This window comes from Nelusetta ayraudi, unplaced genomic scaffold (assembly GCF_046127955.1).
Source record: "Nelusetta ayraudi isolate G7.1 ecotype Tasmania unplaced genomic scaffold, CSIRO-AGI_Nayr_v1 ptg000090l, whole genome shotgun sequence".
NCBI classification, from domain to species: Eukaryota; Metazoa; Chordata; class Actinopteri; order Tetraodontiformes; family Monacanthidae; genus Nelusetta; species Nelusetta ayraudi.
Genome location: NW_027466140.1, coordinates 4,052,713 through 4,065,108, shown reverse-complemented (window position 1 = coordinate 4,065,108; position 12,396 = coordinate 4,052,713). Strand labels below are relative to the sequence as shown.

General features: G+C 44.8%; 1 protein-coding gene across 3 annotated transcripts; it reads left to right on the top strand.

Annotated features, from left to right (window-relative positions):
* The first annotated feature begins 1,678 nt into the window (after positions 1-1,678).
* Positions 1,679-12,385, top strand: fhl1a (four and a half LIM domains 1a). Of its 3 annotated transcripts, none has more exons than XM_076046422.1 (6): positions 1,679-1,823; positions 9,244-9,425; positions 10,231-10,408; positions 10,730-10,899; positions 11,018-11,204; positions 11,731-12,385. In XM_076046422.1, exons 2-6 carry the CDS (start codon positions 9,270-9,272, stop codon positions 11,883-11,885), a joined length of 846 nt encoding a protein of 281 aa, XP_075902537.1. In that variant the 5' UTR covers positions 1,679-1,823; positions 9,244-9,269; the 3' UTR covers positions 11,886-12,385. The 3 variants fall into 3 exon arrangements, with proteins under 3 accessions (XP_075902537.1, XP_075902538.1, XP_075902536.1); XM_076046423.1 differs by having other exon boundaries at positions 1,690-1,818; XM_076046421.1 differs by lacking the exon at positions 1,679-1,823 and adding an exon at positions 6,556-6,851.
* Positions 12,386-12,396: the final 11 nt, after the last annotated feature.

Below are 12,396 nucleotides of genomic sequence, written 5' to 3'. Positions count from 1 at the left end.
GTGAAGAGACTGCAGAATAGGAGTGATGTGATCACGGGACCTGGTGTGAGTGAGGAGGCGGGCAGCAGAGTTCTGAACCATTTGGAGTTTATGGAGGGATGGGGGGGAGATGTCATACAGAAGGGAGGTGACAGAGAAAGACAGAGAAAGTTTGAGAACCACTGCCCTCATGCCATGCAAGTCTATGGGGTCAAAAGTCAACTTTGTCCTAGAGACATGGGGCCACTTGCAGGTTCATCGGGATCCCTCAAGACACAGCCACGTCAAATTTGGGGCTTCTAGCCCATGAGGAACCCCGAAACCCTAACCCTAATTCCAGCAGTAACCCTAACCCTAACCCTAATTCCAGCCTTATCGCTAACCCTAATTCCATGCAAGTCTATGGGGTCAAAAGTCCACTTTGTCCTAGAGACATGGGACCACTTGCAGGTTCATCAGGATCCCTCAAGACACAGCCACGTCAAAAAATTTGGGGCTAGAAGCCCCAAATTTGCGATGGGGGGGCATGAAAAACGTTCTTCCTCTAAGGTGGGGCGTGACAGAGAAAGTTTGAGAACCACTGTGCAAATCTGTGCACGATGAAGAGGCAAAGTGCTTCCACTCTCCCTGTGCCAAAATATCAGGTAACGTGTTCCTAATATGGGCACAACTCCCTTCACTGGGCTCAAGAAGAATGTCAGAGTAGTGGCCTCCGAGTCCAGGGAGGAAAGAGTTGTTTTAAAGAGCCCCCGTGTCAGCTGTCTGATTACACATTCCCAGCATGCCGCTGTCGATGCTGCCGATTAGCAGGGAAAATGATGGAATGATTGTCCCTGCGCTGCATCTGCGATTGAAGCGCACAGTGTCACAGCAGGAAGCTTGGTTCTCTTGTTAGCGACATGCTTAATAATTATCTTCTGAAAGCTGTCAAAGCGTGGGGCCCTGATGTGACACCTGATCGGACCACCTGACCTTCTTCTTCTGAGGTGTTAAAGAGCAGATAGCAGCAACTTAAGGGAAGCTGACTAAACAGCAGGGCATAATTTTTTTTTATTTTTTTTATTTTTTTTAAATTAGAGCTTAACCAATTTTAAATTTAGAACTGGATCTACAGCTGCTGCGGAGGTCAGACAGGGCCCTTTGCTCCCTCTGTCTCTGTCTGCTTGGACAGAAATCCAACCAGGCTGCAAAGTCCCTGTTCAGCCTCACAGTCACTCAGACACTTTAAAACACTTCTCGGGACCATTTCATTATCCACCGGTTTTTACCAGCACATATGTAATTTGTGTTAAGAAATGAGTCATCTTGATGCAATCCCTCTATTTATTACCAAAGAAGGAGACGAGCGGAGCAGATTTTTAAAAGCGTGTCGTCTCCAACACGTCAGACCCTCAATTTTCAGACGGCGGGAATCTTGAAAAAGCTGTGGGAAATTTCTCACTGTGGTGGCCAAGCTCAGGCACACACACACTCACTCACACACACACACACACACACACACACACACACACACACACACAGCAAAAATGTGATCCTTGCGCACTTTTCCCTAGTAATAATCTGTGCAGAGGGTCCAGCGCCGCTGACAGAACTTGTGAATTCCTGGTTGAGGTCATTGTTTGTGAGAGCTCACAGAGGTTTGGCTCATGTCCTGCCGGACTTCTTTTCTTTTTTCTTCTTCTTCCTCCCCTCTCTCTGCTCCCTCCGTCCTTTAAAGCTGCGTCCGCAGATTTCACTCCTTGGCCAAACCCACCGGACCCTCTGCTGTTGCTGCTGCTGCTGCTGCTTGAGGACCCAGGCGCTCATCATCATCTTCGTCGTCATCATCTGTTCTGTCTGGTGAGGTGAGTCCGCAACTGCCGCTGACCAACAGGCAGCCGCCCACATCGAGTCAAAAGTTGTTTTAAACTAATGACGGCAGGAAACGTTTGCTATCTATACTTAATAAAAAATAACAATAATAATAATAATAATAAAAAAAGAAAGTTCCCCCACCCATTATTTAGTCGGTTTCTCTGGAGATGTTTTACGTACACGCGCTTCGCTTCAATATTAGACGAACCTTCTCTTTATTTTTTTTCTTCTTATCTTTTGCTCCATCATATGGAACAGGTGATGCGCTGTTGCGAACCACCGACGCGCCTCCCGGACTTTCATTTTCTCTACCGTATGAGCGCAAAATTCCCCATATAATGTACGATTTGAATTCGAAGGCACTTCCTCGTTCCAAGAAGCGACGCGTCTATTATTTATGACTTTTGTTGTTTTTTTTGAGTTAACAAACCAAAAGTAGGTTTACATTTTAAGTAATTTTTTTGTAGCGTCACGCAATGTCCAAAACCAAAAGCAGCCACACGTTCCATGCTGCTAACAAATTGTTAACTTTTAATCCGGCCCGATGGAAGCATCCTGGTGTGGTTTCTCAGAACTGCTGAGCTAATTTTAACTCATCCGCAACGGTAAGTTTTTTAAGTTTTTTAAGTTTTTTTTTTTTTTTTTTAACTTTTACTATTTCATATATGATAATAATAATAATAATAATAATAATAGGATTGATGTGACTTTTAACGTTCCAGTGTTTTGACACTTTCTGGGGGTGCTTTATGTGTGGAGGACTTCATTATTAGTGCAACTGTTTTCTTTTTCTTTTCTTTTTTTCTTCTTCTTTTTTTTTTTTAACTGTGCCAGGACTATTTTTTCTCCACTGGCAGAACACTGGCACACTGTAGAGTACGCGCTTGACGTAAATCAAAAGTATTATTGAACTGCCAGCGTTTGCAGAAGCAGTTCCAAGTGTGAAACTGTTAAAACATACATCAGCTCAGCGTCACTGCCCCACCGGTCTGGGCAGCTGCCAACACAAATTCATGATGTCATTAGGGAGACGTGGAGATTAGGCTCTCTGGCACACCGGGCCGTCTTGGGCCTCCAGAGTGACCTCATCCTTCCAAATAAATTAGAAGTACAAAAAAAGAAAACTATTCACCTCACTGAGCAATAAATTAAGCCACTTTCATCTCTGCTGTGGGAGAAAGGGCCTCTGTCTTCTTCATAAAGCATGTGTTTTTGCTTTTTTTTTTTTATATATCCTTGATTTAAAATCTACACCACGCAGTGTACAAGTCCAACAACTCGAGTGGTTGATTATGTATTCACAAAGCCAGGAAGAGGGCTGTATAATTCATAGCATTCTTCCACTAGAGCCGCTCTACTGTATGTCGGATCTTGTGTGTGTGTGTGTGTGTGTGTGTGTGTGTGTGTGTGTGTGTGTGTGTGTGTGTGTGTGTGTGTGTGAGAGAGAGAGAGAGAGAGGGAGAGAGAGAGAGAGAGAGAGTGGAGGGTGTGTCTGAGCGGAGCTGACCGAGATGATGAAGTGCATGAAACAGTGTTTTTTCTTCTTCATTCCACCAGCTTCTGCTCCTATTTAGGCAATGCGGAGCGGAGACGATACTTATTCTCTCTTGTGGCTGTCAAAGTCACTTCAAGACGTTCTTTGCAGTCCTTTTGGATTTCTCTGCCTCCCTCTTCAGCATTGTGTGCAATTACTTTGCAATTGGGCGAGATGTAAAAGCAAGGACAGAGGTGGTGGAGATATGGGGGGGGGGAAGGTGGGGGTGATAGAAGTATATAGTGCAGGAAGAGATTGAGAGAAATTCTGTGGAAAAAAATATTATTTTTTTTGTGGGGGGGGGGGGGACATTCTAATTTATTTTGAGGCATTAAATTGAACATTTTTATTTTCTGGCTACAACAAATTATCATATATTGGAGAGTTATTACACTTTTTACTTAGAAAATGATTCCAGATAAAACCTTGTTGCAATTGTTTTAGTGGAAGAAAAATCTACAGTGCAAATAAGAGTCACTGTTTATTCACAGTGTGGGAGGACAGAGCCAGATTCAGAGTTAAAGTGTTTTTCTCTGTTTTAAAAGTCTCCTGGCTGAGAGACGATGTCATGTGACACTGGAGGCGGAGTCGCTGGTTTACATTTAGGACTTTAATCAGAGAGTGCGTGTGAATGTGCACGTGAGCGAACAACACTTGGAAACATTGTGTCACCGTGCAGATAGCGGCCTTCCACTCGATGCTTTATGTGTACACAAACACACACACACACACACACACACACACACACACACACACACACACCCTGATGCACTGACCCAGGGTCAGATTAAGTGACACAGCTGAGTGTTGTTGGACTGATGGCAGCATGTGTTTCCGTCCCGTTGTCTTGACACTGTGTTTTTGTGTGTGTGTACACAGTGAGTCACTGGCTCCCCTGGTAGACAAGAGAGGGCCTCAGTGCGCCAGTCTCACCGCTAACTGAATTTGTGGAGGGTCACCGGGAGTCTCAGGGGTGACATGGGGCCACAAGGAGAAATAATAGTTTATTTAGATCCGTGAACAGCAGGGTTTCTCCTTCGCCGACGGTGAGGTGAGAACTCGTTCCAGTCACATTGCTCAGGCGCAGGTCACATTTCCTGTCTGGCGTGAGCAGGGGAGTGATACGTCTGTAGCTGAAGGATGAAGAGATTAGATCCTCGCATTCCTGATCTGGCACAGCAGCAGGGTTTTGCAGGTGGTGATGAGGAAAGTACTTTGTGTTTCTTTGTTTTATTGTCTGGTGAGCGGTTCAGGTCAGTGGGAGTGCAAGTGATGAAGCCCAATTCTTGGGAATGGGAACATCAATCAGAATGTTAAGCATTAAGTCCGATGCTCTTTGGTTCTGGCCCAGAATCCAAGGAGGATGGAGATACAAGCGTGCTGAGCGAATAAACAGACGATAGTCTCAAAAATCTGATAAGACAAACACGTATTCATCATCTGAAGTGGGACAGATATTGGTATTTCCCTCCTCTATTAACCTTTGTACAGCAGCTGCGATTGCTTGTGATTAAATTCTGAGATCATCCGTTTCTGCCCCTTCCAGTTCCACAACCTGTGTGTTTGCGACATTAGCAGGGAGCAGGAAGGAAAGTGAAGGCAATGCTCGCTGGTGTAGCCAAAATTCATTGGAACTAGCACTTCGGCTTCATACGAAAAGTTGGCTTGTAGCCAATGTCGCACCAACAGGAAGTGAATTGTGTTAGATCGGAGGTTCATCCAGTCAACTCCAGCTCAGGTTTTGTCACCGATTTTCCAAATACTGTCCACGGACTCTGCACCAGATGAAGAGATGAGATGTAGGATATCCTTCAGTAACGCCCAACATTCGCCCCAAATGTTCTATCTGCCTGATTATTTCCTTCGCCGCCGAGGCAGAATTTTTCAGACTCTTACCAATCGCCGTTGTTTGCAGGGAGAGGAAGGAAACGTGTTTCTATTAGGCAGACATTTTGATGTGACACCGGGCGTGGATTAGAGGCTGGAAGTCACGGCGCCTTCCGTCTCATTAATCCCTCTCCGTGGGTTTAGAATAATTAGGTTGCACATTATAAAAGAGGGACAAATTGCAATGCTGCGCTCTGTAGTAATGGACCAAATCGAGTTTGTAATTACAACCAGCTGCCCTTTGCACACACACACACACACACACACACACACAGACACACACACACACACACACACACACACACACACACACACACACACACACACACACACACACGCAGAGCAGGGTTATTGAACTGATTTGTTTTTGTTTGATTTCTGGAGACGTTCATTCAATATCATGAGGAGATGAGCCTCACCCAGTCTAAAGGGCAGAACCAGGGCTCCTCATTGAGACTTAGAAATGATATTAATTAGGAATCAAATCGTTTCCTGTCGGCTTCTGTCTCTTGGAGCTCCTCTGTCAGTGCAGTTCTTTAAGAAAAATTAGCATTTTCACACCCATCGGGACTGGAAAAGCCCACATTAAGGACGAGAGGAAAGCCGAAGGCACGGCTGCATTTGCACCTCTGCCTAAAAAGACGATTTTTACATTATTTTACATTTTACATTTTACAAAAACATTATTAGTCTGCAATGTTTAAAAAGGTTAAATAAACTAATAGTTCATCATTTTTTATGTTCATAATAAGTAGCTTTTAAACAGAATAATCTGGACTCCAGCACAATCTGCTGAGAGTCTGATTCAAAATGATACAGATGGATGACAAGCCTACCACTTTTGGTGAAAGGATACAGGTTTTTTTTTGTTTGTTTTTTTAGATGTCTGTGAGGACTGTGAGCGATTGCCGGGGCTTGAAAAGGAATATTCTGCCTCAGACCAAGAATCAGCAAGAAAACAAAGAGAAATTTTTTATCACAGACTTCCCCCCGCAACTTTAGCCGTAACATGTTCTATTCAGGCTCACTTTAATTTTTTAGCGCACACACACACACACACACACACACACACACACACACACACACACACACACACACACACACACACTATAGCAGAAGACCTACAACTCACTGTTTCAGTCCGTCCTCGGCTGAGGCAGTTCTACGATCTTCCTCATGCGAGTCCAGGCGTGTCACATATACATGTTCTGAACCCTGACAAAAGCATTTCCCTTCGAAGGGTGAGGGGGGGGCAGTGGGAGTATCTATTATCCTCCACTAACCCCACGTTCTAAAGCCAAACCGTGTATCTTCCCTGTTTTACCATCTGATGTTACAGCCGGGGAATTCAATCCCTAATCTTCTGTTCCTTAATGCATACCCTAAAATGGAATGGGTGACCCCCAGGTTGGATTGAGTCCTGGATGCCAGGGTCCATTGGGGTTGGTGGGTGTCACACAGGAGGTATATAACTTATTGAGGCGAGTGTCTTCCACTGGGTTTCGACCTTCCGTTGATGCTGCCGTCTCCTCTGGCGGCTGTTTTCTCCGACGACCGACCCGACTGCCGACAATCATGACTTTCTACAAGCACTCAGGTAAAAAAAAACAAAACCTTGTACCCGCTCTTTACCGTTACTCTACCGTTCGTTCCATTGAAACCCCTTGTTGGTTTACATTGAATTTCTGCGGCGATTTTTAATGTGATGCTGTTGCCAGTAAGTCTTGACGGATCCAGTGTTTTTAGCTTTGCTGACCAGTGCAGGTTGAGACAAATCCAAGCAAATTCCCTTCAATTCAACAAACTTGCTTATATTGAATTGACTTTTTCTTTGAGAGAGTGACGTATTTGTAGGACAAAAACATGGCTCTACCTTTTGCGAAAGGTTTTTGTTGTCATTTATCACATTCCAGCAGCCATTGAAAGCCTGATGTCCACTTAATCCACTGATACAGATTGTGATCAGGTTGTTTTTTGGACACATTTAGTGCCCTGAATGAACCGAAACAGCTCTTTTTTTTGGCCAGATCAATTCTTACATGATCATTGAAAGTTTGGTGGAAGGACTTTTGCCATTCAATGGAGAACTGGTGGTTAAAAAAAAATTCCAGTCAAGTCAAATAAATGGGAGGGATCTTATATATAGTATTGTATCAGAGAGGCCGACAGGATGTTGTGAGCTTTGCAGAGGTCTGACCGTCCTTCAGGTGGCCATGCCATCATTAGCCGTTGCTGTGGATGCAGCTGAGCCACCGTCTGAGTCACCCTGACTTGATCAGCCGTGACTCACCTCCCAAACTGGTGTATCGTTGACCTTTCCCGACCTCCGCAGGGACCGTGGCAGTTTAATCCGCTCCCACCTCGCCAACGGCACAGCGGAGGCCAATGCGCATACCGCGGCCTTTTGAAAGAGGTGCAGCTGTCGCGCTGTGCGTACTGGGAGATTAAAGCACTGGACGCATCTCCAGCCACAATGGCAGCAGCGTGGCTCCCGGTAGTCATAATCCCTCTGCATTTGCCCCCCTGGTGGAATGTCCGTGCACTTTAAATAGACTGTCCGGGGTGGTATCTCTTGGTTGAAAGGCCCGAGTGCTTTTGTGTGTTATTTGTCAGGATTGGATATATTGGACTGGATTACTTTGGTCTTGGTTCGGTTCCATGAAATGGAGGCAGAGTGACCGCTCTTCGTTATCCCAGCAATATATTTTCATTCCACGACCACCAGGGGCTCATTCCACGCTCTTGATGGCTGTTTACCCCACCCCTCTTGAGCGGCCTTATCTCCTTTCATAAATATTTCCCCTGTTCCTATGGTGACTTGGATGGGGTTATCATTCCTCCCATTGTTTCCTGAGTCCCCTCCTGTTCCTTCCGCTGGATTGAAACTGTATTTGTTAGCACCACGGAAATCAATTTGGCTCAGCTGTTCCTGCGTGACGCCAGTCCACGATGTGGCCGGAGCTTAACGTGTCGAGATGCTGCTTCCAGCGGGCGCCCACTCGCGCTGCTGCCGGATGGAGGAGCAGGGACAGCCAATGAGACGCAGACATAACAAAGAGTGTGGGATGGACCTGGCACGCAGCCAGGCAGCTCTATAAATATGACCTCAGCTTTCTGGGGAGAGCTTGATAAAAATAAAAATAGTCTGCAGAGAAAGCTTACCTCACTTGCAAGTCTGTCATCAGTTTGGTATGCTGCCCTAAAAATGCACTTCGCTGTCTCACTGTTATGAATCTGTTTTGTGTTTCAAGTTTAAAATCATGGCTCTCATAACGTACTGAACTTCTGACGTTAAATGGTTTTATTCTTACTTGAGTGTCTTTTTAAGGTCCATTATTATGAATACAAATATTTTTAATCAATATTTTCCAGCAACATGTTTCTCCAGTTTGGCATGAGCTAAATTAAAAAAAAAAAAAAAGTGACTGCTCAGGAAATTGACCTTTGAGATGTGAAGGGCACCGTGACCTCTTCTCGCTAGTGGGAACAGCTTGTGCTTCCTGCTGTTGATTGCACACTTTCAGGCAACTTGTAGCGGCCTTTCGTCCCATTCGAAACACATGGAAGGCCCAAGAAGGCATCACTTTTAGCAGGAAGCAAAAACCTGGGCGTGTTTGTAAGAGGAATGTAACGGGGGGGGGGGGGGGATAAATGTGTTGTTTTTTTAATTTTTAATTAAAACAAGATACTCAGCTGGAATGACAGATAATATGAGACCTAAAGTAATTAAAAGTAATGTCTCCTTTGTTTGTTTTTGTAACAAGTTAAAAACAGAAATTATTATTATTATTATTATTATTATTATTATTATTATTATTATTATTATTATTATTATTATTATTATTATCAGCAGCTGTGGCTTACCTCTGATGCAGCTTCTTGTGGCTGAGCCTTTCCTCTGCGGCGGTCCAGCAAAGCGAGGTGATGAGGCAACACCGCCCCCCTCTGGTGTCTGAAAGGGAGACTCACGCACCCTGTCGCTCCCGCAGGTCCCCGGAGTTACCTCTCCTCCACCATGGCCGACCGCACCGACTGCTTCTACTGCCGCGACAACCTGCACGGCAAGAAGTACGTGAAGAAGGACGACAAGCACATGTGCGTCAAGTGCTTCGACAAGCTGTGCGCCAACACCTGCGCCGAGTGCAAGAAGCCCATCGGTGCGGACGCCAAGGTTAAAAGATTGAAATAGTGTGCACATTTTTACTGATTTTTATTAACTGTAGATGTATCTGATGTCAGCACACGCCTCTTAATAAAATAAAATAAAAAGATTTTGAAATCCCTTTGTGATGTCCCAGATAGCCCAGAGAGATGCCTAATAGCTCAGGCGTTGACACCTCCAGAAAGATGTTTGGGATCAACAGGTGGCTGCCTTTTGTTTTGCCACGTAGATTGAACAGCACTGCATCAGTTTTAGCAGTTGGCTAAAGGTAGACTGTAAACACAGGGCTAACAATTCTATTTTCTGGAAATCCACTGTTTTTTCCAGAGATAATTTATTGCACAATGCCGCTCCACTGGAATCATGGATAAAAAGATTGATATCTGAAAAATGAATATTACATGGGACATTTAAAATGATCTATTTAAGTCCATGGGAACCAGAAAGAGGCAAACAGGAAGTGGGGATGACTCTTTCACTGTACCATGTGGCCATACCTGTCTTTCTACAGCAGTGATAAAAAGTCCCCATCAAACAGCTGCGACCCATGTGAGGGTCGTACTACCAGTCCTCAATTCCTGGCAGTTAAATGTGAGGAAAATATGTGTTCATAATACTTACGGAGGCTTAATCCGGCTATGTTCGCCATCCCGAGAGCCCCTGTCTGGTTCCTGGCTCTCCTCCCTATTCTGGCCTGGAGCCCTGGTGCACATGACGAGTCAACAAAAAAACCCCACTTTGATAGAGTGTGCATGAGAACTGAGCCGGGAAAGGCTTCCGTCCGCTCACCGCAAGCCTTCCTCCCCGCGTCCAGGAGCTGCACCACAAGAACCGCTACTGGCACGAGAGCTGTTTCCGCTGCACCAAGTGCTACAAGCCGCTGGCCTCGGAGCCCTTCAGCGCCCGCGATGACGGCAAGATCATGTGCGGCAAGTGCGGAGCCCGCGAGGACGGGAACCGTTGCCAGGGCTGCTACAAGGTGGTCATGCCAGGTGAGTCTCCTGATTCACTTTTCTTTTCTTTTTCTTTTTTTACCCCTAGTTTCAAAAAGTCCAACCGACCATTTTTAATACCGACTTCACCCTGAGCTCAGGTTGATGGGGGTCTGCTGGAGCCAATCCCAGCAGTCATAGGGCGAAGGCAAGGTGACACCCAGGACAATTCATCGCAGGGTCACATACAGACAAGCAACCATTTGCACTCACATACACAGCTACAGACTCTATTTGGCCTGATTTTCCCGGCACATTTTTGTGTGCGTGCGTGCGTATATATTGTGGCCAATTTTTTTTTTTGCACATTTGTGTTTGCAGGATCCCAGAGTGTGGAGTACAAGAACAAGGTGTGGCACGAGGACTGCTTCAAGTGCTTTGAGTGCAGGCAGCCAATCCGAACGCAGAGCTTCCTGACCAAGGGCGATGACACCTACTGCACCTCCTGCCATGAAAAGAAGTTTGCCAACAAGTGCTTCCACTGCAAGCAGGTAAAACTGAACTGTTCACACTATGATGTGCATCATTATTTTCTAATTAAATTTCTACACCGTCGGTGCATTAAAAACCCATACTTTGCCAACACCTATGTGTCTCTGCATCCATCAGCCCATCTCCTCTGGAGGGATCCGCTACCAGGAGCAGCCCTGGCACTCCGAGTGTTTCAAGTGCCACACCTGCCGCAAGCCTCTGGCAGAAACTCGCTTCACTTCCCACGAGAACAACGTTTACTGCGTGGACTGCTTCAAGACTGATGTGGCCAAGAAGTGCCACAACTGCAAGAACCCAATCACCGGCAAGTTGACCTCCTCCTGAGTATAATCGCCTGTGTATTACCATACCCAATATCGCATCCCACGCGGTGCTGGAAGTCAACGTTAGTGTTTCAATTTAAACACTAACATGAGCTTTTCATGCAAGGCAACACATATTCTTGAAAAGTTATAAACTACAAACAGGTATGATTAATAGTTGCTGCAGTTGTCATTCTACAAAATAAACCTGCATGCCATTTAAAGTCCCATTGTTTAGCATTTAAAAGGAGTCCATTTGCAAAAAGTGAATAAAAATGAACACGTGTTTTAGTTGGATGAAGTCACTGAAAGTAATATCTGTGCTTTTATCCAATTACATAATAATATATTTATAAGAGCAGGTCCACTGGTCGACAGGCAGCCATGGGGCACCATTTTTCTCCACTAGATTCAACTAAATATTACTCAGTGGTGTCCTTTAAATAGATCAAAACTACACTATAACATGTTTTACATTCAGAGAGACTATAAAAAACTGTTTTTACCTGACTGGCGGCATCTTTGCAGGGTTCGGCCATGGCACCAACGTGGTGAACTACGAGGGTTACTCCTGGCACGAGTATTGCTTCAACTGCAAGAAGTGCTCTCTGTCTCTGGCCAACAAGCGCTTCGTCATCACTGCAGAACAAATCTACTGCCCCGACTGCGCCAAGAAGCTGTAAACGGCACAAGAATCGCAACCAAACGAGCAGCGACGCCTAAAACTGGTGGTTCACGGTCGGGAGAAAGAGTTTTTGTTTCTGGATTAGAATTTAAGTCAGTCAGTTCTGGTGATTTTCATTCTTGCAGTTAGAACTGAAGTTGCTTGGGTCATTTATCTACATAAAAATCTATATTGCAGCAACACTTTACAGTGTTGGACACAAACAGCGGCTTTAGCTTTTGTTAGATTTTTGTCAACACTATATTACTGATTAACAAGAAAAAAAATCTTTGTTCTGCTTTGCCATATTTTTGTAGATTCATACTGGAAGCTTCTGGAGAGAAATTGGCATTTAACATGTTTAGCTACTGCTGCTCATTCATAACATTGTTGAATTAGTTAATAGTTGATTCGGTTTATGAGAATTGTCTATTTACGGAGTGGTTTTACAAATTTTGAGCAATCTCTTTTAGACTGACGCTTATCTATAAATTGATTACGTAAGACTGAATTTGTGCAAAGTTTAGTGT